This window comes from Colletotrichum spaethianum (assembly GCF_022836535.1).
Source record: "Colletotrichum spaethianum MAFF 239500 DNA, contig28, whole genome shotgun sequence".
Lineage (NCBI taxonomy): Eukaryota > Fungi > Ascomycota > Sordariomycetes > Glomerellales > Glomerellaceae > Colletotrichum > Colletotrichum spaethianum.
The window spans coordinates 335784-359542 of record NW_026054798.1 but is presented as its reverse complement, the minus strand read 5'-3'; the positions used below and the strand labels follow the sequence as shown (position 1 = coordinate 359542).

General features: G+C 55.8%; 7 protein-coding genes across 7 annotated transcripts; 5 read left to right on the top strand and 2 right to left on the bottom strand.

The window, feature by feature from the left end:
- Positions 1-250: 250 nt before the first annotated feature.
- On the bottom strand, positions 251-3606 carry ColSpa_09431 (structural maintenance of chromosomes protein 1; the record flags this gene model as incomplete). The annotated part of the gene is made up of 7 exons (XM_049275643.1): positions 251-1028; positions 1076-1205; positions 1255-1573; positions 1620-2486; positions 2533-2621; positions 2672-2814; positions 2861-3606. 7 exons carry the CDS (start codon positions 3604-3606, stop codon positions 251-253), a joined length of 3072 nt encoding a protein of 1023 aa, XP_049131600.1.
- A 1455-nt stretch (positions 3607-5061) lies between these two features.
- On the top strand, positions 5062-7001 carry ColSpa_09430 (NAD(+) kinase; the record flags this gene model as incomplete). The annotated part of the gene is made up of 3 exons (XM_049275642.1): positions 5062-5169; positions 5242-6490; positions 6556-7001. The coding sequence occupies 3 exons, from the start codon at positions 5062-5064 to the stop codon at positions 6999-7001; spliced, it is 1803 nt and encodes a 600-aa protein (XP_049131599.1).
- A 1842-nt stretch (positions 7002-8843) lies between these two features.
- On the top strand, positions 8844-10112 carry ColSpa_09429 (uncharacterized protein; the record flags this gene model as incomplete). Its single annotated transcript, XM_049275640.1, has 3 exons — positions 8844-9177; positions 9253-9634; positions 10004-10112. 3 exons carry the CDS (start codon positions 8844-8846, stop codon positions 10110-10112), a joined length of 825 nt encoding a protein of 274 aa, XP_049131597.1.
- ColSpa_09428 (uncharacterized protein) lies at positions 8949-10091 on the bottom strand (the record flags this gene model as incomplete). The annotated part of the gene is made up of 3 exons (XM_049275641.1): positions 8949-9175; positions 9236-9614; positions 9993-10091. 3 exons carry the CDS (start codon positions 10089-10091, stop codon positions 8949-8951), a joined length of 705 nt encoding a protein of 234 aa, XP_049131598.1.
- Positions 10113-14940: 4828 nt separating the features above from the next.
- ColSpa_09427 (putative hydrolase) lies at positions 14941-17220 on the top strand (the record flags this gene model as incomplete). The annotated part of the gene is made up of 5 exons (XM_049275639.1): positions 14941-15919; positions 15994-16055; positions 16110-16538; positions 16597-16662; positions 16714-17220. 5 exons carry the CDS (start codon positions 14941-14943, stop codon positions 17218-17220), a joined length of 2043 nt encoding a protein of 680 aa, XP_049131596.1.
- A 4135-nt stretch (positions 17221-21355) lies between these two features.
- On the top strand, positions 21356-21623 carry ColSpa_09426 (glucose-repressible gene protein; the record flags this gene model as incomplete). The annotated part of the gene is made up of 2 exons (XM_049275638.1): positions 21356-21477; positions 21530-21623. 2 exons carry the CDS (start codon positions 21356-21358, stop codon positions 21621-21623), a joined length of 216 nt encoding a protein of 71 aa, XP_049131595.1.
- Positions 21624-22162: 539 nt separating this feature from the next.
- Positions 22163-23006, top strand: ColSpa_09425 (emopamil-binding protein-like; the record flags this gene model as incomplete). Its single annotated transcript, XM_049275637.1, has 3 exons — positions 22163-22564; positions 22617-22752; positions 22816-23006. The coding sequence occupies 3 exons, from the start codon at positions 22163-22165 to the stop codon at positions 23004-23006; spliced, it is 729 nt and encodes a 242-aa protein (XP_049131594.1).
- Positions 23007-23759: the final 753 nt, after the last annotated feature.

Genomic DNA, 23759 nt, shown 5'->3' with positions numbered 1-23759 from the left:
GCTGTGAATACTACACAGGTTCAGTGCAATAACATGTATGGCTGAGACTGGTACATCTAACGTCATAATACCACGTCCGTTAAGCGTTGGCGGCACGTTGGCTAGGGTACGACGTGACGTCCGACGGCTGGTCCGAAGACTCCGAAACATCGTTTCAGTGGTACCTCTGCCCAACTAGACAACTCAGTAACCTAAACCAGACACTCGGCCAGGTGTCAGTAAACCTCGTCAACGCGGACTGTAGGGTATATCATGGCCATCCGGCCGCCTCGTCCCACTCACTGTTTGCGCCATCGTCGGCCCCCACGTCGGCCCAGTTCATGTCCAGCTTCTCCAGCTCCCTCGTGAAAAAGTCTTGCTCCTCCCGCAGGGCAGCTCGCAGCTCGACGGCAATCTTGTCAGGATACCTGCGCACGTTGAACCAATGCGTTAGACTGCGCAGGGCCTGCTCCAGTGGCAGCGCCGAGTCGACTTCGGCGTCGACGTCGCTCCCCGCCAGCCATTCATCGCGCAGCTCGGGCCGGCAGTGTAGGTAGACCGCCGTGATGACGCGCATGTTGCTCTGCCGCCACTTGCGGCCGCAGTACGGCACTTGGTTCTTGAACAGCTTCAGGGTATAAAGTCGGAGTTCCGGCTGGGGAATCTTGAGAGACTTGCGGAGGATGTTGGCCGACTTGTACTGCACCAAGAGGAGATTTCGGTGGGCCTTGTGTTTGCAGATCTTCTGCATGATCCGGAGGTAGTTGATTAGGGAGAAGAAGTTTCTTCTCGAGAAGTCGGTGATCGGCTCGGCCGGCAAGTCGTTAACGGGGTATCCGAGTTCATCGACCTCGGGTCGCGCCGCAACCTGCCCCTCGAGCTTGGCGTTGTCGTCGCTGTCGCGCGTGGCGGCCGTCGTCGCCCGAGGTGGTGATCGCCTTCTCTTGATAGGCGGTGGCGCTGCCTCGTCTTCACTCTCTTCCTCGGGCTCGGCCTGGACCGGCGGCTTGTCCTTGAACTTCGACCGCAAGTTGCAGAAATGGAAGAAGCTAGTTGGTCAGCTTGGTTTTCATGGAAAACTCGGGGTCGCACGCACCTGTTTTCGAGCCGGTCCGTCTTGCTGTCTACGACTTGTTGGACGTCCTGGTGCGCAAACAGCTTGAGGACTAGCGGAAGGTAATTGGAGTCGAGCAGGAGCTGTGTCATGTACTCGAATTTGAGAACGTCTGAGGCTTCGTCAGCATCCGCCTTGCAACACAAATCAGGGCTACGTACGCGAGACTCTGAGCCACTTCATAAGAAGGAGCAAGATGGCTGTTATGGCTTTGGTGGTAATCTCTCGGGACCTCGCGGCATCCACCTCTTCGGGCGACATCTCTGGGAGCTCAGAGGGACCCGACTGTGCCGAAGAAGGGTCTTGGGATTGCTGTTGCCTATTGGGCCCAGGGCCACCATTCATGCCGTTGGCTCCTCTACCGGCCATACTCGGGTGCTGTTGTGCTGCGGCGGGCTGCGACAAGACAGCCGTTACGTTCATGAGGATCGGCCTTAGAAGGACGATCACCAGCGACTGCAGGTGAGGAAGAGACTCTTTCTGTAGGGAAGTCAGCCATGTTCAGTTGAGGTTCTAGCGTACCCACGTAGAAACTTTCGACAGCAAATAGCCGACGCTTGACCTCGTCGTTGACTTTGTCTGCGGCAGGACCGCAGTCAACTTCTGGCTCTCGCATCGAAAGCTGTGCCTCCCTGCGCTCCTCGGCCCTAGTCTCAGCTTTTAGCGCAGCAATCTCTTGCTTCTCTTCCAGGCTCAATCCTTCAAGGTCGAGGTCGTCAACGTCATCGTCGCTATCCTCTGCTTCCCATCCCCTCTCAAACTTGAGAAAGCTTTCACGTTCCTCCCAAAGCTGGCGCGTAGCGCGCGTCATGCGAACTCTTTTGGAGAACAGCTCTCCAGCCTCCAGGATTGATGCGGGAATGTCGCTGCCCTCCCATCTGCGACCGACAAGCTGTTCCTGCAGCCCAGCTCCACCTTTACCACCAGCACTGTTGCTTGTGGCATCCAGAGGCGGGTACATGAAGGGGAAGTTCTGGTTAGTCTGGTAGTTCTGTTTCTTGCCGCCCTTGCCTCCAACACCAGGAGAAGGGGGTGGCGAAGGAGCAGGTGTCGCGATATGGACCGGCTGGTGCAGAATAGAAGCGCCGCTGCTTTGCGGGTTGGGTGGTCCTGGTACGATTCCCATCGCCGCACTAGTCCTGGTGGGGTGGTTTGGTAAAGGGGGCAGGAGAGTTGTATTTTCCGGCTCGAGGGGGATGAGCGTCCTCGGTGGCACGTAGGCGGGGTATTTGGAGGTGAGTTCCTGTCGGAAGACATGGTAGTCCAAGGGCGATGCGGTGATAACGTCCTTGGATTTCGCGTTGGGCGATTCGCTAGTGGCCTTTTTGGCCTCGTCTATCTCTTGCGTACCACCAAAGACCAGCAGGATGGTCTTCCAAAAGAGCAAGAAAATCTAGGAAATTAGCCCGGGCCATCCGCGGCGTCAACGGTGATCGTACCTGGCTAGATGGCATCAAATTACCGTCGTCCCAACGCAGCTTGGAGGCTGCAACGGACATGAAGTCGACTAGGCCAGGTTTCAAAGACACTAGCAAAATATTAGCCGCTTCCTTGCATGTGTTGCCAATTTATGCTTACGAAGTTCAGATCTTGTAGATTCGAGCTCTTTGGGGAAGCTCAACGCCTCCTGAATGATGACATACATGATAGTCATCAGGTTAATGAGTTCGTCCTGTGCCTCTTGGGCACCACCGGGCTGTACGAGCCGAGGATCGTCCGACCTGGTCGGGTTAGCCGCAAAAGCAATATTGTAGCCGGACAACGTACCAGAACACATCGAAGCAGTTCTGCAAAGCCTCCCAGACGGTAGAAATTCCATTCAGGGACGTAAGAAAGGCGATGCTTGATCGTATGGCCTCCAGCTGTGTCGCGCTTGCGGCCGACCTCCTGTCGCCTACGGTAGCCGGAGTAGAGGTATCGCCCCATCTGCCCAGCACCAAGTACAGGACCTTACCAATGGACGCAGAGCGTTGTGCGGGGTCCTTGACTTGGAGACCACCCAGAGCGTCTTTCGTGAACTTGGCTCTTGTCTGCTGTTCCGTCTCCTCCCAAGGCGTCTGGATATCGTACTCGTGCTGCCACTGCCACTCGAATGCCCTCTGGGCAGCATTTAGTCGCACCCACTGCCAAAACTGGTACACGAACCATTCGTCGATCTCCTCGTCATGCGAGCCCATATCATTGTAGACAAAATCGTAGGCGACAGGTTCGCCGCGGCTGAACTCGGCGACGATTCGCCTCAGCTGCAGCAACGAAAGAGAGTCGGTCGGTTGCGGTTGGTCGGAAGGCGCAGGAGGCATCGGAGCTGGGGGGTCTGGAGCCGGCGCAGGGACGGGGGTTGGCGCAGAGGAGTTTCTTTGCAAAGATGGCCGTGCCGGAGGCGGAGGGGGCGGGTTGCTGGGATCGGGACCAACGTCTGCGACAACGGCATCGGCAACATCGCCGGTCAGCGGAGGCTCCTTTTCGGCGGAGGCGCCATCATTGGCAGGCCTCGAAGGCCACAGAGAGTTCATCCTGGAAGGAAGCGAAGGTGTTTCGGATGGTCTGTCATGCTCTGGGAGGATGTCGGAGGGTCGGCGGTGGTTGGAATTGGTTGAATCGATGTGGTTATTCAAGCGACATGAGAACACGCGTCAAGAGCGTACAAAATCGCGTTGCACAAGACAAGCTCATGTTTAACCGCGGAAGGAAGTGGTAAGTAACGCGGTGAAGATGCAGCCTCCAGCGGGATGCAGTTTGCGAAGCACCTTCTGATTGGTTGTACGCCAGCTCCTTGATGGTTTGGCGGGGTGTGGCTGGATCTACGACCCTAGCTACAGGCATTTGAAAGCGCTGTCTGTGACTGCAAATGGTAAAGGTGGCTGACCCCATCTCTTATCTCTTGTCTTATCGTCAAGAACCATATCCAAGGCCACCCTTTAGCACCGAGTTTGCTGGCAGTCTCGGCCAAGGTGTCCTATCGTCGATGTGCATGGCGGGGTCTCACGGATGCAGCACATAGCCTCTAGCAAGAAACTCACTTGAGCCGACCCCAAGGCCGCGGAAGGATCGTCTCATGTTGCCTAAGGCACGGAGAGCATTGCCCGCTATCCTCTTGTGTTCTGCGGCCCGATGGGTATCGAGCCTTTTCTTAGAGAAGACAACTACACGGCCATCCGCGAAGGCTACTCGATTGAAATAAGTCCACTTAGCTACGAAAAATAAACACCACGGAAATTACAGGCTAAGTTGGTCTTCAGGAAAAAAGCATATTGGTACTCTGGCCTTGGGTGTTCTTGGAGTCCCACACCGCAATTGCATTGTGCAACTTGACGACGTCAGCGACCTGTCACGGTTCTGCGGCAACAAGCGCAAGCCACAGCAGGTGATCCACCAGCCCTCCCGCTGGTCAGCTCGGTCCACTCCGGTGAATAAGCACCCAAACGCTGCAATCATCACTAATACATGGCCCCGCTGACTGAAGAAGCTTCCATTGAACTCGGGCAGCTCTTACCTCTTTCTTCACTGGGTTTCCACCGATTCACCAAGCTACTTTCTTCGGGATCTAGAACCTCCCTCCTATCGGTTTTCTGGACCGAGGTGCTATAGGAACTTAAGTCTAACCTAGATCCTTGCTATTGCTCACACCTTTTTGGGGCTAACGGACCTCGGAGTCGCAAGCTTAACTACTTTACGGCCCAATTGCCTCACAACCACTGACGACGGGAACTCCCACGTCGCAAGGTGTTCACTCATTGGCAGTCTCTCAAATTTCAATGGCAACGGATAGTCGCTATAAAGTTCCGATTTCTATTTGACTCGACCTGGCATACGACATTTCTTGCATCACACAACCTCTTCGAACATCCTTTACACGTCTGCACTGACATCGTTCGCGAATACTAAGCGCAATCGATCTACCCCGCGCTCTCCGCGGCTTCTAGAACGTTTTACGCGTCCCCGTCACCGCAACGCCCTCCTCTTCGACTATGGGTGACAGGACCGCGAGCGACGAGAAGGAGAAGCGCGTAGGCCTTGAGAACGACGAGGACGCTCGTTCGAGTGAAAGCGACGACGACTATCAGAAGCCCGTCGAGGTACACGCCCTATGGCCCTACTGCCTCCCAATAGGACACCCTGCGATGAGCTTATACTAACATGTTCGCCAGGTCACCTTCGACCCCGGCAATCCTTACCGCCGCAAAAGCTCACTTGTGACGTCTGACACGTCTAGGCCTCTCCCGCGCCACCCGAGCAGGAGAACAGAGTGCATCGTCCACCAGTTTCTCGAAAGTCAGCGAAAGGCCCGCGACGCTGTTGCCTCGGCCAGCAACCATGGCTCCAGGTCCAACTCCGTCTCGAGCGCTTCCAAGACAAATGATCACTACCATCACGGCCATCCCGGTTACGAGAGTCCTAGCCGGCAAGCGGGCACCAAGGATGTGTCCGGCGAAACGGGCATGTACAAGACAGTCGAGCCGAAGGGGCGCGTCGCCAAGCAGAGAGCCTCGATTCTGGCAGCAGACAGCCCGGAAGGTAGCGACGTCGGCCAGGCCGACGAAAAGTCCTGGCGAACTGAAATCATCAAGTCTGCATCTCAAGTCGACCTCATGCAGTCCGACGACGAGGACGAGCTTCATAGCCGGCTACTCACCAAGAAGCAGCTGAGCGAGATGGCCTGGGGGGTTCGCGAGCTCAGCAGACGCCTTAGCAGCATGCGCATCAGGTTCCGCGTCAAGTCCATCTTCCTCTTGACCAAGATACACGATGCGGACCTGATCAGTCGGACGCGTGAGTTGACCAAGTGGCTTCTGTCGCACGAGCGAGACGTTGACTACACCGTCTACGTGGAGGAAAAGTTCAAGGATAACAAGAAGTTCAACGCGCCGGGCATGGTCGAAGAGCTCAGCAAGGAAGCCGTCGATGCCGGTCAACCGCCAAACAAGGCCAAAGGCGATGCCATTTCCAAACGTCTCCGGTACTGGGACGAAGACATGTGCCGCAACCGGCCGCACATGTTCGACTTTGTTATCACCTTGGGCGGCGACGGTACTGTGCTATATGCCAGCTGGCTATTCCAGCGCATCGTTCCACCAGTGCTGAGCTTTTCTCTCGGCAGCCTCGGTTTCCTGACAAAATTCGACTTCGAGGAGCACCGCACCATTCTCGAGAGTGCCTTCAACAAAGGCGTCACAGTAAGCCTGCGTCTGCGCTTCGAGGGAACAATCATGAGAAGCCAGCAGAGGAAGAGATTAGCGGACATCGAAGAGGGCAGCTCCAGTCAGGATGAAGACGGACCCAAGCCGGACCTTGTCGAAGAGCTTGTGGGTGAGGAGAGGGAGGACGAGCATACGCACAAACCAGACGGGACCTTTGAGATTTTGAACGAAATTGTCGTAGACCGCGGCCCCAATCCAAGTAAGTCATTGACCAATCTTCTCTGTCGCCAGAATCCTGGGCCGCTGACCCATGAACCCTAACAGCAATGTCATATACGGAAATCTTTGGTGACGACGAACACTTCACATCCGTCTTGGCAGATGGCATTTGCGTTTCAACCCCAACGGGTTCGACCGCCTACAACCTTGCGGCCGGCGGCTCCCTCTGCCACCCCGAGAACCCAGTCATGCTCGTCACCGCCATCTGCGCCCATACACTCTCCTTCCGCCCAATCATCCTACCAGACACCATCGTCCTCCGGGTAGGAGTGCCCTACGATGCAAGAACCAACTCATGGGCCAGCTTCGACGGCCGCGAGCGTATGGAGCTGTTCCCTGGAGATTACGTCACCATCAGCGCCAGCCGGTATCCATTTGCAAGTGTCCAGGCCCAGGGCCGGCGCAGCGAGGACTGGGTCAATAGCATCAGCGGCAAGCTGGGCTGGAACACGCGGCAGAAGCAAAAGGGCTATAAGGAATGGGATAAATGAATTGTCTTACAGAAATGTGTCGATGGCGAAGCAGAAAGCACCCCGGAAACCAAGAGGGTCGGCTAGTAACGTTCCGAACGACTGTCAGATGTGCCTGCCGGCATCAAGCTCTCACGTGGTCATATGCACAATATGGATGGGCGCTTGACACACTCCAAATCATGCATTATTGCGTGACCGACCCAGGAACCTGTTGCCTCCCGCACTTCTAAACGCCAAGACTCACAGACGGTTCACACCTCTCTGGAAACACTGAGGAACATTTCAAGCTTGAACACCTATCTTGGGTACTAAAAGCCGAGAACGAAGATTGACGACGTCCACGAACGCACCCAAGCTTTGTAACAAAGTATGGCCGCAAGCCTACCTCGTAAGCCTTGGACCGGAGAAGTGTCTTTGCAAAAGAAACTGTCTGTCACGGAGAGGAAAACGAAACAAGCCTTCTTGGCAACCGCCGGCCTTACCATCCGGCCTGAAGAGCTTTTCGGCGTCGCATCTAGACAGCTTCATTGCTACCCTACCGGCATCCTACTCAACCCATGCACACTTGGCGAAGGCCTACAAGGGCAGTTTAAAGCCTCAATCCTCCCACTAGAAAAGACGGACCGAGGTGGGGACTATACAGGAGCGTAACCAGCTCTCTGTCCTCATGCGAGTGAACATGGCCAACAATCATTCTCTAGCAACGGAAAGGGACAGAGACCTCGCTTGACCCTGGAAACTACCACAAGGCCGGTCCCTCACGACAAAAAAAAACCCCCCAGGAAAAAAAAACCGCCAAAACGAACCGGTAGGCTAAAACACCGGCCGTAGGCACCCTCGTCCTGGTCTCGCGGCGTCCAAGGGTAAGGTACTCTCAGCACATTTATTTCCCGCTCGGTCGCAGCCGCGTATGCCTGAGGTAGCCGGCTGCTCGTACTCCCACGTCCCGCGAAACCAGGATGGCCCCCGGACGCCTCTCCCTGCCAAGGAAACGCCAAATTTCTCCCATTGGCCTCGCCGTTGACTCTTTATTTTGGGAGGGGAAGGGGGCGAGGATACCGCTGTCAGCTGACGAGACTTGCGGCTCTGGGGGACTTGTGACGACGCTGCGACGTCCGACGGTCCGATGTTACTCGTACCGTACACAGGAATCGGGACGTCTCACAAAGACCACCGCGGCTCGGCACTGATCGTCATACGCTCATTGATGCGTCGGAAGCAGGCTTTTTTTTCCGTCTTATTTTTAATTTAGCTTTGCCATTGCAGCTGCAGCGCTATGCGCGTGCCGTGCGACAGTCATCTTTCATGCCGAGACGACCACACGCGAGCGCGAGACGGTCAGTCGAATTCTCGATTGGGACGAAACAGGCATGAATGATGGCTTCCGTTTGATTCTATTATGGATGCTAGAAGAGCAAGAAAAAAATGACTAGAGAGGCATGAGGAGGGTTGTCGAGATGCGCTGTACAAGGAAAATGTGTAGAAGCACCCTTTCTTTTTCTCGTGGTAGACGAAAGCCAGTTACATTCAAGACTTGACGCGCCCTTTGGTGGAAATGACAATAGACCCAGGCTTTTTTTTCCCATACTCTCGGTGATTTGAAGTACACGCCGCAACGCTGGGGGTTTATCTAGAACGCGAGAACACCTACACAGCCAGCCCCTTTCCCCCCTAAAAATTTGTGTTGATATCATGACGAAAATAAAAGACAAAGCCGGTACCCGAAAAACTTGTGCGCGTGAGCCGTGTGTGTGTGTGTGTGTGTGTGTGTGTGTAGAGGATGAACCCGTCACTCAGCGAGAGAAGGGGGAGGTATCTCGACGCGAGGGATTAGGGCTGAGGCCGGGAATCGTAAGTAGGATGGACCAAGGAGAAGAGCAGATGATGACATCAACTGTTTTCCATTTTGTGCCCTTTTTTTTTACTCTTTTTCGTTTCGATTCGAACAAGCTTCACAGTGTTCGATTACTGCTCATCCTCCACATCATCGGCCTGGGTCTCGACAAAGGTCATGGTGACGCCCTCGCCGCTGACATTCAGGTTGACAGTGTCAATGGCACCGGCGCTGACGCCCCGCGCGGCGAGCTCCTCGTGTGCGCGCTTGACGACGTTGTTGGAGTTGACGGGGACGACTTGGGCAACAGGGACGGAGGGGTCGCGGGCGACGAGCTTGTCGGCGGTCATCTCAACGCCTGTTTGCATGATTAGATTCGGCCGTTCGGGTGGGGGTCCAAGATGTGATTGTTACTTACCCTCAGGAACGCCGGAGCGGACGTACATGGTGGTGACCTTGGCACGGCGGCGAGGAGGCTGCTGGGCCTCGTCGGAGCGGGCCTTGACCTTCTGCTGAGCGACGATGGAGCCCTGGGTGGAGGCGGCGGCGGTGCCTCCGGTGGCCTTGCCGGTGCCGGCGGCGGCCGGGCTGTTTTCGATGATCATACCAACACCGGAGCCTTTCTCGCCAGTGCCGAGCTGGACCTTGGGACCCTTGGTAAGGGCGGCCTCGGCGTACTTCAGGGCGCGGTCGAAACCGGCCAGGTCTCTCTTCTCGCCGGCAGCGTGGGACTTGCTAAGCTGTACGCGAGGAGCGATCTCCTTGCCCATACCCTGGAGAGCGGCAATGGCCTGTGCCTATATGGAAGAAACGTCACGTTAGCTGATATTGGTCCGATGAAGTGCAGGTGTCCGTGTGTTATCCGCTCACACGGACATGAACCGCCGAGAGATCTCTATGTGACTAACCTCGTTGATCTGGTTGTCCGAAGAGGCAACAGAAACGGGGGTAGCACCGCCCTGAGCCTGAGCGACGGATTGCTCAGCTTGCTGAGCCTGCTGGGTCTGTTGCTGTTGCTGCTGCTGTTGTTGCTGCTGTGCGGCCGGAGCGGCGGCGGCAGCCGTGCCCGGGGTTGCTGCTGCACCTGCAGCAGCATTGACTGCCGCGCCCTCCAGTACGTTCATCAACTGGGAGACGTCGCTTTTCCCGCCGAATGAAATTTCACCATCACCCACCACCAAGGCAGGAGAGTAGGCGCCAAGGTTGATGTTCAAGGGCAGGGCATTGAGGTGAGCGGCCAGGCCGGCAATGGCGAAGATGTAGCGGTTAACCATATTGTCGATCGGTTCGGGTAGTCGGTATCTCTTGTGTGAGTCGGCTAGAGCGGCTTTGGGGAAGGAGTGGTGAGGTGGTCCACAGGGTGTTGATACTAAATAATAGGCGTACGGTTGTATAATAAGGACACGACCAGCGGAAGAAGTGAAGGCTTTGAGTATTTTTTAGTGGGTAAGGAAAGAAGAAATCCGAGAAGAGACAGTAAGACCAGTCGAGCACAGCTAAGGAAGAAGTAGAAAGGAACCAGTGAGAAAAAGCACGAGAACTAGCTTTCATATATCTTCCCCACGAGCCAAGATGGACGAGGCGAGACTGTAGACCGGCCACATGCCTGAGACGCGGTTGCCAAAGTGCCAAGAGACAGAGTCCCATCGAAAGCCTCATGTTAGTCGTGGACCCTCAGACATTAGCAGACGGGCCTACTGTCCGGGGTAGGCTTTCGATCGAATCGGTACGGAGGCACAGGGGTCGTCGTCTCGTCGGCCAGGTGGGATTGCCCAGCTGGAAAGCTCCGAATAGCGCCATGGGATGGAGGACTGCTCGACCTAGCTCCCCGCCAGCGGAACTGGAGAAGTCGAGAGTGCGGCCCAAGCAGCGACCGACGCAATCGAGGCATGAAACGCAGGTGACACCAGAGGCAGGCGGCGGGCCAATTGGGCATGTCATGTTGGGATATCCATCTGGAGGCGGATCGCGGGAGAGGGTGCGATGTGAGGGCGATTCGAGACCATGCCTGAGGGAGAGACCTGACTAGGCGGTCTTGGCATCGTCGCCGTGCCTCTATGCGATGGCCGAGAGATGTCAGGTAGGATGCCAATTTTGGTCCAGAGATCCACGCTCTGATGTTGCCGGGGCGGGGGTAACCCCATCCTTGAACGCGCAGCGAGGGTCGACTCGACTCTCTCTGGCATTTGGTCCAGGGACGCAGCATTCGGAGGGTGGGTCAGTCGCTCTTGAGACTATGCCAAGAACTCCTGCGATGGCGACTGGGACGTGCACGACAACGATGTTACCTTGTTGATTATCATCCTCCGTTGGCCGGATGAGACGAGAGTGGCGGATGTACAGACAACGAGGTACGTTTGTAGCGGAGATTGAGAAGACAGGAAATTTGGCTCATAACCCAAAAGCATCATCGTAGTGCCAAGAGGACGGGTTATCCTCTTGGCATTTGGCGGGTCGCCGTGCGGCCGGTGTCGTCTTCTGTTGGGTAGGCGAGCGTTGCACGCAGTAGGTAGTAATCTCCACCCCTCATCAACAGAGCGCGATGGCCAAGAAGCCCAAGAGATCCTCCCGGTATTGGCGCTGTCAAACGCCGCGGCGAATAGAGTCCCAAGGCCGCCAAGGTCAATCACCCAGCAGCTCGGGCGTATAACCTCTTGGACCGCGGAACAGCGCAGAAAGACACTTGGGGGATGCCAAACAACAAGGGAACTGACACGGGTTTGTTTTCCTCTGCCGAGTCGTGCCCGTGCCGGACGCTAGGATGGCGTCCCTCTCGAATGTTTCCGTGATACTGGGATGCGGTCGATGGAACCCCGTCTAGTGGTCAACGGAAGGGTAAACACATGACAGTCGAGCCCCGATGGTTTGTCCATTGTCAAGTGTCAGGAGGGGCCCCAAGAACCCCAGGGGATGGTACAAAGCGAAAGGGGTCCAGTTGTGTGACACGGCTTTGGGCCAACTGGGTCGAGAACTGGGATGCAATGCAGAGAGGACGGATGAGTTGGATCAAGCATGGCGAGTCTGAGGTCGAGTGCCGGTGCAGGTGCAGGCACAGGTTCTGGTGTGCTGCATGTGTTTGGTGCGACACCCTCCCGCACCTCCGCCCGTGTTTGAGACCTCGGAGCTGCGTGATAGTCGCCGTTGTGCGGAGAGCCTTGTCCATCAACGCTGCTTGTCTCCTCTCTTGTTTGCTCGGGCTCCGTAGTGTAGCCAATTTTAGCATCGCATGCCGTCGACTTCAGACCAGCCCCTTATTTCCTTAGCGTCGAACAGCGGAAGAGTCTGTTTAGCGGTAACTCTATGGGATCTTTCCCCATGATGCACCACGTTGATGCACACCATGTTGGTGACTCCTCAATGCAGCCCGCCAGACATGATCCGTTCGAGGCAAACTCGCACGCGCCCGGCCAACCTCGGCTTCGATAAGAACAGCAGTGGTTCGTACCAGGGCCGGGCCTGGAGGCTGTCAAAGTCAACGGGCGGCGATCAGGTTGGTGTTGTCGCTTGTAGGTGCCAGGTTCAGGAATGGCTTCTGATCAATGCCTGGTTAGAGAGAGAGAGAGAGTGGAGGGGCGTTTCCCTTCTTTCTTTCTCTTTCGCAGAAGAGTTCTGTGCAGTAGAGACAGCGTACTACTGTGAGGTAGGTAGGTACACAGTAGGTAGTATTAGGTAGTATCTGAGGTGCAAGCAGCGACTTTGCTACGCAGGGCCCTGCTGCCAAACACAGTCCAATGCTAGCCAGCTCTTGCCTGCTCCCCTCCCTCTTCCCGACCTCCCTCAACCTTTTCTGTACCGTACCTACCTTAGTTTGACTTGCATCACTCCATCCTAGCTCATGTACCTGACCCGGCTGCACATTAGCGGGAAGCACCGCCCAATGTGGCGGCCGTCCTTTCTTGGTCCGATGCAAATTGAACTCGACTTGGCATTAGGTTAGCATGCCGAGAGGCAATGCCGCTGTCGCCATCTTAGTGCCCTGTCTGTGGTGCAAGCGTCACTCACGTTCCCCTCGCCATGTGGTCCAACGGCGGATGGATAGGAAGGGGAGTCGTCCGGAGTAGATGGCGTGCGGCATGGTAGGTCTTGGAAATCTTATCGTCTTGGAAGCCGCTTGTCGCCCAAGTCAAGCTTTTCCGCGTTATCGCACCTCCAGCGGCCCCATTTTCCTCTGTTACGACTTTGGTTTCTGGGGAAGCTGCTTCTCTCCATCATTGGATCCGCGGGCCGATGTGTACAACAAGATTTTTCTACATTCTTTTTTAGACACCGATACCATCGTCCTTCGGCGCTCTTGGCTGCATCATGGTGTGGTCGTCTCGCCCGCTGTCTGTGCGGACGTACTGAAGACCCGCGCTCTGGGGGCCAAAATAATCGCACCTCTTACGAGTCCCGTTGGATTGTTTGCGTTTCGAGCATCGGGGCCTAGTCCACATTAACCTGCTTGGCTATTCCATCTTGGCTTCGCCGCGGTCGGTCACTGTCGAAACCCACCCCGGACGAGTCCAAGCACGCGCAACCTCCAAACTGCAACGTCGGCTGTCGACAAATGTTGCCCTTTTGCGGGTGCCGGCAAAGAGGGAAAGACTGAACGGGTTGTCACCCCACCGACAGAGCAAACTCGTCTTTTTTGCCTTGAACCCCTGAGACTAGGCCCGATGGCGTCGCTGAGGTTTGCGCTCCATTTCTTTGATCGATATTCATCGCCTCCCTCCCCCGACTGTGCAAGGCCTTATCGGTGCCAAGAAATCACTTGCTCCTTCAGACGGACAACCCATTGTTGCCTCAAGCTTCTGCCATCCAAGCCCCTTGGATGCATTCCTGGGTAATATCAGGACGGCCAAGCCGGCCAGACGCCATCGCAGTGCAACCGCGGCGGCCGTGACAGCACCAGCGAGCAGCACGGTGATCGGTTGCCAACGGCCAGCAGCACAACTCCACGCCGCGCGCTCGCTCCACTCGTCGCATCTTCTCCAAGTCCGAAAATAGCTCTTGACGCAGGTGACCTGAGACATTCACGAACTTCGGCTGCCGGCTGGTTTGACTCTTGGACGAACTGGTCCGTATAGGCTCTCCGTTTATGCGTTCCGTACGGGCCAGCTTCTCGGGATCCGTTGCGAACATTGGGGCGACTTCTAAAATAGGGTCCTCTCTTGAGTGGCTTCGAAGGGACAACCAGGCGTCGCTACCCTGGGGACTGTCTTGCATCACAAGGTTCAGCCCAGGGTTGTTACGTTTGCTTTTTTTTTTCTTCTTCTCTTTTTTCCCCTTCTTTTCTTGCGCATCGCCCAACCCCCCTTCTCTTTGTTTGCTGGCTAGCCTGAAAGGGTGGTGAAGTCGAGCGGTGCCGTGGGCTCCATCCCAAAACATAGCCAAAACAATGAAACATTTGCTGGATACCCGTCTAGCATTTGCCTGTCGCCTATCGTACATGCCAAGATCAACCCTCAGACGCGCCAGACGGTCTAGCCGGTCTGAAAGAAGCGGAAATAAGAGGAGGTCACCGTGTTATGTCCTGGGTCCCTGGACCGACTGGTCAATGACATACCCTGACTCGTCTCCGTGTTTCCACTATCGAAGCTGTCACCGCTAACGCTGCCGCAACGGCCCTATATCGTGGACAAGATATAACCATAACTGGTGAAGACTCTGCTACGGGGGTCTTGGCGCTGCAGGTTACGCCTCAAGCACACGTGCCTGTCCCTTCTCCGACTTATCTCACTCATCATGCATACACCGAGACTGCCTCTCGGTGGGATCCAGCAAAGTGTCTCTTACGCGCTTTCTGCGTCTCAGTCACTCGACGAGACACGCTAGATTCATCGGATTGCCTCGCCAGGTGGCCGAATGGGGAGGATATGCCGTCGGTCTGAGCTTCTGACTGGCCAGCGCCAAGCCCTGTGCCGCGCTGGTGCAGCAGCAGCCGCGTCTCGCTGATACTTTCCCCAAGGGGATGGAGGTGCTGATTACAGGCACCCAGTCTGAGCGACCTTACGTCAACCTAAACACCAACAAAGTCGTCGACACGTCTTCCATCATCACTCTATCTAGCCATAGCACTACCGGAATCAGGGGCCGATCCTTGGCTCTTGCCAGTACTTTGTTGCCACCATCGTGCCCGCAATCATGCCGGCGAAAAGCTTCGCTGAGTCAAACACGCCTTATCGGTCCGCTCACTCGCAGCGGAGAGAATGGGGCAGGCCTTTGCTCCTCGCGGTCGTTCTCTTCGGCCTCTGGGCATGGAGACTCAGTGACTGGTCCCACCGCCGCAATGCAATCCTCCATCCAGCTCGGGGCCCATTCCCGGTCTTCACCGACTGGGACGACATCCCGGCCAGCGAGGAGCTGCGCTGGGTGAGATGCGCCCTGCCCGGCATGATTTCAGCCGGCCGCGGCTACATGTGCGCCCGCTTGACCGTACCGATGGATTACCAACGGCCTCTGAATCAGTCATCCAATCACCCCAAGGTCCACATCGCCATGGTGCTTCTGCCCGCCCTTGGCCACGGCCTGGAGACGGGCCGCTTCTCCGAGTCCCCGCTTCTCCTCAACCCGGGCGGCCCCGGCGGGTCCGGAACCACTTTCATGCTTCCACCTTACGGCCCCACCATCCAGCTCGCCGCCGGAGGTACACTCGACGTCATCGGCTTCGATCCCCGGGGCATCGGAGCCACGACACCCCGTGCCGACTGCTTCGTCGATACCAAACCGGGCGACGAGTCCTCAACCGAGGCCAAGAACCTTGGCTTCCTGCACCGGTTGACTTGGCTGGCGATGGGGCACGACATCGGGATGCTCAACACCACCGCCGCCGCCGAGGACCAGCTCGTTCATAGGGCCAAGGCGATGTCCAAGTTGTGTTCCCAAAAGGACGAGGAAGCAGGTGGGTTCAGATACATGGCGACGCCGAATGTGGCAGCCGACATGAAGACCATTATCGAAGCCCACGACGCGTGGCTCGAGGATAACGGATTCGACACCGTTCCGCTCAGCGCGGGCACTCTCTCAACGAGCGAAGCGGCTCCACCTTCTACCAAGGGCAAGCTTGTGTACTGGGGCTTCAGTTACGGCACATTTCTTGGCCAGACCTTTGCGGCCATGTATCGTATGCGGCCCTTTCCTTCCGTGTTGACTGGTACTTCTCCGACAAAGACAGCTAACATAACTCGTACTCTACAGCTGACCTGGTGGGGCGACTGATTCTCGACGGTGTTGTAGACTCTAACACGTACAATGCGCCTGTAAGCCCCCTTCAGCACTTCCGCTCACGACGCGGCATGCTAACAGCATGATAGACATGGATCTCGGGCATCCAAGACGCAGACGCAATCCTTGACAAGTTCTTCTACTACTGTCATCTCGCCAACAACCGCTGTGCCCTTTTCCGTGAAGGCGACGAAGGCCCAGGCCCCGTCAGGGAACGGTACGAACAGGTCATGGCCAAGCTGCGGGACGAGCCAATCACCGCCGTCTCCAGTTTGGGACACATGCCCGTCGTGCTGATGGAGGCCGATATCAAGAAGGTGCTCTTTACGTCGCTGTACTCTCCCATCAAGGTCTTCCCTCTTCTGGCCAACTTGCTGAACCGGTTGTTCGTCGGAGATGACCTCTCCGACTGGTTGCTTGTGCCGGATTTCGGCTTCATTCGCGATCCAAACTTCAAGCTGCCCAACTACCCCGAGGAGAGCACGAATGCCATCACCTGCAGTGACAATCGGTACCGTGTAAGTAGCGACTACGACGTCGCCGAAGAGCAACGCTGACGAATGACCTACGTGGCAGCGTAACGAGACTTGGGGGGATACACTGAACAAGGTGTCAAAGTTTAGCACTTCATTCGCCGACGTTGTAAGTCCCATTTCATCCCATGAAGAAACTGGAAGCTGATTTGCGGCCCAGTTCACGACCATCATGATAAAGTGCGAAGACTGGGATATAGAAGCAAAGTTCCCCAGCCCCGACTGGGACGCAAACCTTCAGAGCCCAGACCCGGTCAACACCTCCTTCCCGATCCTCTTCGCAGGCAACACCCACGACCCCGTCACGCCTCTCGCATCGGCCGTCGAGATGTCACGGAAGTTTGTCAGCGCCGGCGTCTTCGAGCTCGAGACCGAGGGCCACTGCACCCTTGCCGCGACCTCGCTTTGTGCCATCACGAAGATCCGGGACTACTTGCAAAAGGGCATCGTCCCACCGCCGCCAACCGTCGCCGCCGACGGGTCTCTTTCGGGGTGGGATAAGTGTGAGGCAAACGAGAGGCCTTGGAAGCCCTTCTTGGGGGGATCCGGCACAATGGAGGACGGCATGCGGGCGTCGGAGGACTTGCTTGTCTTGCAGGGATTGAGAGACGTGCATGACAAGGTCATCGGCAGTTTGACACCGCCCTTGAAGCTACGTCTTGAATGATGGCCTGACTACCTACCGCGGCCCGCATAGATGGCATTTCTGAATGCGGTTTGCTCAATATGGTGATCTCGCCGGCAACGGGCGAGCTGGTTCCATATTCCCTGCGGAAAACATGTGGTGGGCTTCTGAGAGAGAGAGAGGTTCCCATCGACAAACATTGTACTATAGAGATCGCTGCAATCTCCTGCGATCGAGGATGTGGCCCGCCAAGGTAGCCCAATCTCGATGCTTGGAAAAACCTAATCTGTAAAAATGATGGAACCGGCGCTCCACGGGGGCTTTTTTCCCACCGTCCACGACAAAAGCCCGCCATGGAGAGTAGCTGTACTTAGTGCTGACACGTGTCTTTCAAACCCGAAGGCTTTCACAAAGACATGCTCTGGATCGAGAACCATCGACCCAACAAGTCCGACATGATCGAACACAATGCGAGATGAGGAAATAGAAAGCTGACGCCAATCATGGCTTGAGACCCCAGCAGGGGCAGGATTCCCAGGGTGGCTCGCTCTGATGCCGGAATTCCATCCAGGCCCTGTGCGGGCGCACTGCCCGATGGACCGCCTACGAACGTGCAAGACAGCTTCACGCCGCTGCGTCTGTCGGTTCGGTTTGGTGCTTGCATAACACAGTAGCCCCCAAACGCTGGGTCGCGAGATATCGAAGCAAAACCGTGGTTTCTTGGACAACTGGGATTCCGCGAGCGGTGAGCTGCAAAAACACGTGCGATACGATCACCGATGCCACCGGCCCGGAACGCAAGTCATTCCCGGCTCTCGATGTCTGGGGCGTCTGTCCTGGTCCGATATCTACTCCCTTGGGCTCCACGATTAATCCGTGGTAAAGGCTGGCGTGGCTTGGGCAAGAGGATGACCAAATGGACACCGCTCAGTCGGATCCTTACAAGCGCCGAGTCTCCTTCAACTATCCCACCTCAAGCCGGACTCGGGCATATGCTTCGTGCTGCCAGGTACATGTCAAGTGCCGGCAAGACTACGATGCCGGGTAATCGTCACCACCAGACCACTGCCAATGGCAACCTACGACAGCCACGGGCGCGTTTCTAACCACATAATGCCCCTCGTCCCAAAGCATTCTCGTGCTTCTCTAGCTTAGGCACAAACGAACAAGTTACCCCTCAATCCAAGGGATCGACGAGCGCCGAGCGGTGTGCCCCTCGACCGCCGCCCAGGCTTATCCGATACCAGATGGCCTTTCCCCCGCCCCCGACGCCGAACGGACGTGCGGTCTTACCCGCCGATGCGGTCGATGACCAACTGTGGCATCGATCATCAGGGGCTACGAGAATCGCTGCACGGGGAAAGCTGGCAGGCCGGGGGCCACGCCAGGCGTGCCTTAGCGTCCACGATCTACGCGTCGTTCCGTAGCTCGGTGTTGCCAGCACGGTGGATCGAGCACATTCCCCAAATGCACAAAGCCCGCGTGCCCACGAGAGGGGTCAGAGGGGTAGCAGGCCAGGGGCGCCGACGAGATGCATAGGCCAGAGAGGCATGCAGCGCGGGCGGTCTTGAGAGACAGTTCGTACGACGTGCCCTAGCTTGGGCAACGGACGGCGGCTTGGTGTATCGTGTCCATGCTAGAGCTGGCAGACGATGCGAGCTAGACACTTGGTCGAGGCCAGAAGGTAAGCTAGGACTGTCAACAAACGTTAGCAATAAGCAAGCGAGCTCCAAGCCGCCAGCTCAACAAAAGCTTGACGACATAGCTCCAGGGCGGCGGGGGGGCCACATGAGACTCCGAGGTTCAGTTCCTGGACGACGCTAGGCCCCGCTGATTGACACAACACGGTCTTACCTTATTGAGTGGAATGCGGATATGCGAAAGAACCGCGGATGTCTTGGAGTGAGCAATGCGTAATCGAGGGGCAGAAGAGGGGTAGAGTCGGGTTCCTCAGGGTCCGCAGTGGCTTAGTTGCTTGAAATGGGAGATGTCCGACAATGGGACAACTGGCGTGCTTTCAATATGTCGTTGTGGTGACGTATTTTGCGTGGGATATTTTTGGTTGCGGGGGGTTAAGACGGTGGAAGAACGGTACGAGCAAACCGGGAGGAGGCAAACGTCGCGAGAGGGCACGAGATCAGGAGCTGATGTCGGCGAAGATCTGAACAAGTGGGTAAAGGAATGTGGCGGATGGGACGGCGGACCCAGCGAGATTCCGCATGCTATGATGCATGTAATTCAGAAACCGAACGTGATGGGCGGGCGAGACAATAGGTACCGCCAAACTCGCTTGTGGCGAGGCAGACAGGAAAGTACTTGCTCTGTTGGGAAAGGCATCGGTCGTTTCCTCGCATCGTATTCGTCCGCCGAAGGACAAAGCTGGGCTTCTGGAGCATCACGCGAGACAGCAGCGGGGGATCCACGGTTCCCCAGGCATTCAGCCGCTTTGAAGCCGGAGCAGAACGTCCGAGCCGAGAAGCTGACTGTGTATGGAGAATGTCGTGTTGTGAATGATGCCAGCCAAGGGACGAGATCTCGATGACACACAGTCGTCCGCATGCCCAAGGGCGAATCGGGAAACAATCATCTGTTTCGTTGCGGCAATTTGCCGGGTTGCGCAAGTGTCGAATCGAAACCCGCCTCTTGCCGCATCCAGAGAGGTGGACGCGGACGCAGCGGGCAGGCAGCTGAGGTGGTGATTCTCTCGTCAAACACTCTGGGCGGTCCAGAACAATCCTTCCCTAGACCCAAAGCACGACAGCTACCTACCAATGCCGTCATCGTGCATGAAGTTTGGCGACGACAAAGCGAATCAGCAACGCCGCGGCTGTGGCAGTCCAGTTCCTTAGGTAGGCTTTCTGGTCCGTGCTCGTCCTGCGAGGTGAGCTCGTGTGGTTGATGCTTGCTTGCCTGGCTAGCCCCTTGCTCTCTCGAATCTGCATGCTCTGCTTGGCTCTTTTCGTCTCAGTGCGTGATCCACTGTGGCTGCAAGCTTCCAGGAGAGCTCCTTGGCTCTAACACGTAGAGGTCTTGGGCGAGCAGTGTGGAGGTACTTCCAATAATGGGGGCTGATGCCCCCCCAGAAGGGTGGGGAATCAGTGATATGATCGAGATTTGCAAAAATGCCATCCCGCTGACAGCTATGTGTGTTGGCTGGTTGGCTGACCACCACGGTGCAATCGACAGCCTGACGTATTTTGCCAGCCAACATTACGCGACTGACGCGAAAATATTCTGCTCTTTGCATGTGGTGTGTCTTTGCTGCAAACGCGGGTGGACCAACTGCAGCTCTACAACTGGACAGGTGGGGTTTTCGCTGGAACCAGAGATGAATACGTACCTACTCCAGACAAGCCTCAGTCCACGCGGGGACACTATGACGTTGGCGCATGTTTGTTCCTGCCTCTTGTGTCTTGACGTCATTCCTCAAAGGGGAGCTTCCCCAAGCTCCTGCAAAAGCTAGAGCTCCATTTTGTGGCTGGTGAGACTACATCCGAACCAAACGAAGCTCTGCACGGTGACCCCCTTTTGGTCGATTTTGATAGAGATCCCCCGTAGGCTCCTGGGCGATATCCATGCAATCCGTCTCCAGTCTTTTCTAACTGGAGTAACTGCGAAGAAGGACCACGCAGGACCGTAGTCTATGACGCCATTCCTCAAGTTCACATGATAGACCCTGAGCGTCCTTGCCTGATGGGGTGAAACTACGCTACAGCCACGAGTGGACAAGCCTGGTGGAGGGGCAGTACATGCGCCGGGAGACATACGCACAAGACGCACGAGCATTGATTGCCTTTGGGATAGGACCAAACGAGGGGGAGGGGCAGATGTTGGAGGGGCTGCCTGGAGGTACCTTTACCTATTGAGCAGGGTGGCAAGCTACCTTCGTCACACTTCACTCGCTTCCGGTCTGGATGTGAATGATCTCAGTCGAGGCCAGCGGGGCAACTTCCGCAAAGGCAGGGAGGAAGGCACCACGACGCAAGAGGCAACCACTGCCTGCCTTTCCTCACGGGGCGGCTTCAACGTGCTCTCAACTTCTTATATAAACCTCCTTTTCCCACCACCCCTCCCGACAATTTCTTTTCTCCTCATCACACACTCAAGCAAACAATCTCAATCAATCCTCACTTCAAACAACCAACTACCAAAACAACCAACCAACCCAATCATCAAAATGGATACCATCAAGAACGCCGCCAACTACGTCTCCGAGTCTGTCCAGCAGGCCGGTTCCACCGCCTCCAAGGAGACCAACAAGCAGGTCGCCAAGGACGACAACGTCTCCGTCGGCAACCGGTAAGCTTCAGCGATATACGCTCTCATCAACAATCACTAACACATCTTCTAGTGCCTCCGCTGCCAAGGACGCCGTTGGCGACAAGCTCAACGAGTCCAAGCACGACTTCAAGGCTGAGGGCCACAAGGAGGCTGCCAAGCACTAAATCACTCCCACGATACCCCAACAACCGGGAATGATCAAAGGATAGGCGTTTGGAATGGATCGGGATAAGCAATGAGGCAACGACACTTGGGAACGATTATGCATCTCACACCTAGAATAGTCATAATGCCACTACATTGCTAAATTATACCATTTGTCTCCTTTGAACTGTGTTATTACAACAAGACTTCCGATTCAATATCCTAACGAATTTTAGAACCAGAAAACAATATTTAATTAAGCATTCAGCTGCAACTCTTACATTTGACGCCAAATCAAGCACGATGTGAATCTGATATCATCGTGATGTAGCAGATTACTGCAATGATCCTTGTCGAAATTCGTATGCCCCACTATTCATACTTCAACTTTTTATCCACACCGGGACTGCTATTCCGGCGCACGGATCACCAACTCCAACGTCGCAAGGTCCCGCCCTTCCCGTCCGTCAGGTATTGGGCGAAGCAATTGAGCCGCAACTTCACATCAGCATTACTGATCTCGAGTCACTATCCTCGTCAATTGGAGCCTTCTGCCACTATGTCGACCGCATCTTCAACCCTCCCACCCGACCTATTTGACCAAACGACTCTTGTGTCTCTCGGAGCCACGGTCGTCCTGCTCTCCATCGCCATTGCCGTCTCCCGCCGCGTGCTCCACCCGACGACCTCGACGAGCTATCGTATCCTCTTCATCTGGCACGCTTTCGATGCCCTGATTCACTTCTTCCTCGAGGGAAGCTTCCTCTACCACTGCTTCTTTTCCTACATCCCACTCGCCGAGGTGTCCGATGCCGACCTCGGTGGGTTCCACCCAACGCCCGCCAACTTCCTGGGTCACTCGGACCGCATCTACGGCGCCCAGGCGGGTGGAGACAATCCATTTGCACAGCTCTGGATGGTGTATGCAAGAGCTGACAAGAGATGGGCCGGTGCGGACTTGGTAGGTTGTTCTGGAAGACCAGAATTAGACTGAGACTAATATAAAAGTATAGGGCGTGATCTCTTTGGAGCTTTTGACCGTGTTTGGCGCCGGACCTCTGGCGGTTTGGATCTGCTACTGCATCGCCAAGCGTGACCCCAAGGCCAACATCTGGATGATCATTATCGCGACGGCGGAGCTCTACGGAGGTGAGTCGACGAGCGTGTTTCTTAACCCTTGACCTCCAACCAGCATGACTGACGTTTGGCTAGGCTTCATGACATTCTGCCCCGAATGGTTGACTGGTAACATCTATCTGGACACCAGCAACTTCATGTACCTGTGGGTGTACCTGGTCTTCTTCAACATGCTGTGGGTGTTTATCCCCTTGTACGCCATTTACGTCGCCTATGGAGAGATTTCGGCCGCTTTCAAGGCACAAGGCGCGAAGAAGAACCTTTGAGCAGGTGGCTACAGAGATCTAAACTAATGGGACTTGGGAGGTTGTCTGTGTATAAAACTCGATTGGGCATTTTGAACGCTACCATTTGGGCACCCTGCGATGAGCACATTCAAGCTTTTGCTGTCTTGTGGCAATGTGATGCGTCATTATTCGGCTCGGCCAATATCAATTAATTACAGATATCCGTAGGACGCCATACTGGATCAAGTGCCAGCCTGTGGTGCCGATTGCCAAGATGGTAAAATACTGAAGAATGAATAGAAGACCGGGGTATGGACGTATTGACGTGGTGACACGGCAGGCGGGCAAATCCGCAACCGAGATTCCAACTGCAGGACTTGACGCCTACTCTTCTGACATCCACCACATCCTGCCGTCTCTTTCCTCGTACGCTCTTGGGTCAGATGAAATCACATTACGCTGCGTAAGCCGCTCACGGGCAGTGTAGCCAGGTACCAGTCAGTCTACCCCCACAACTGGTGCTGGGTAGCCAAATCGACAAGCCAAACAAGGACCAATTACAAGTAAATCGGGGCCTCGTGTAGCCATTTGTTTGGGCACATCTAGCCGCGAAAATAATGCTGAAGTGTTCTTGTACCTCACTCTTGGAATTGCCATGAACAAGCACTGCTCCGAGAATCGAGTGATGATAGATGTCGTTTATATTGTCCCTAGAGAGCCCTTTCAGGTCGGGTGTCTAGTAAGACAATATGTTCTTCATGCATCATCTGCCAGTTTATCTATGCCTTTTAG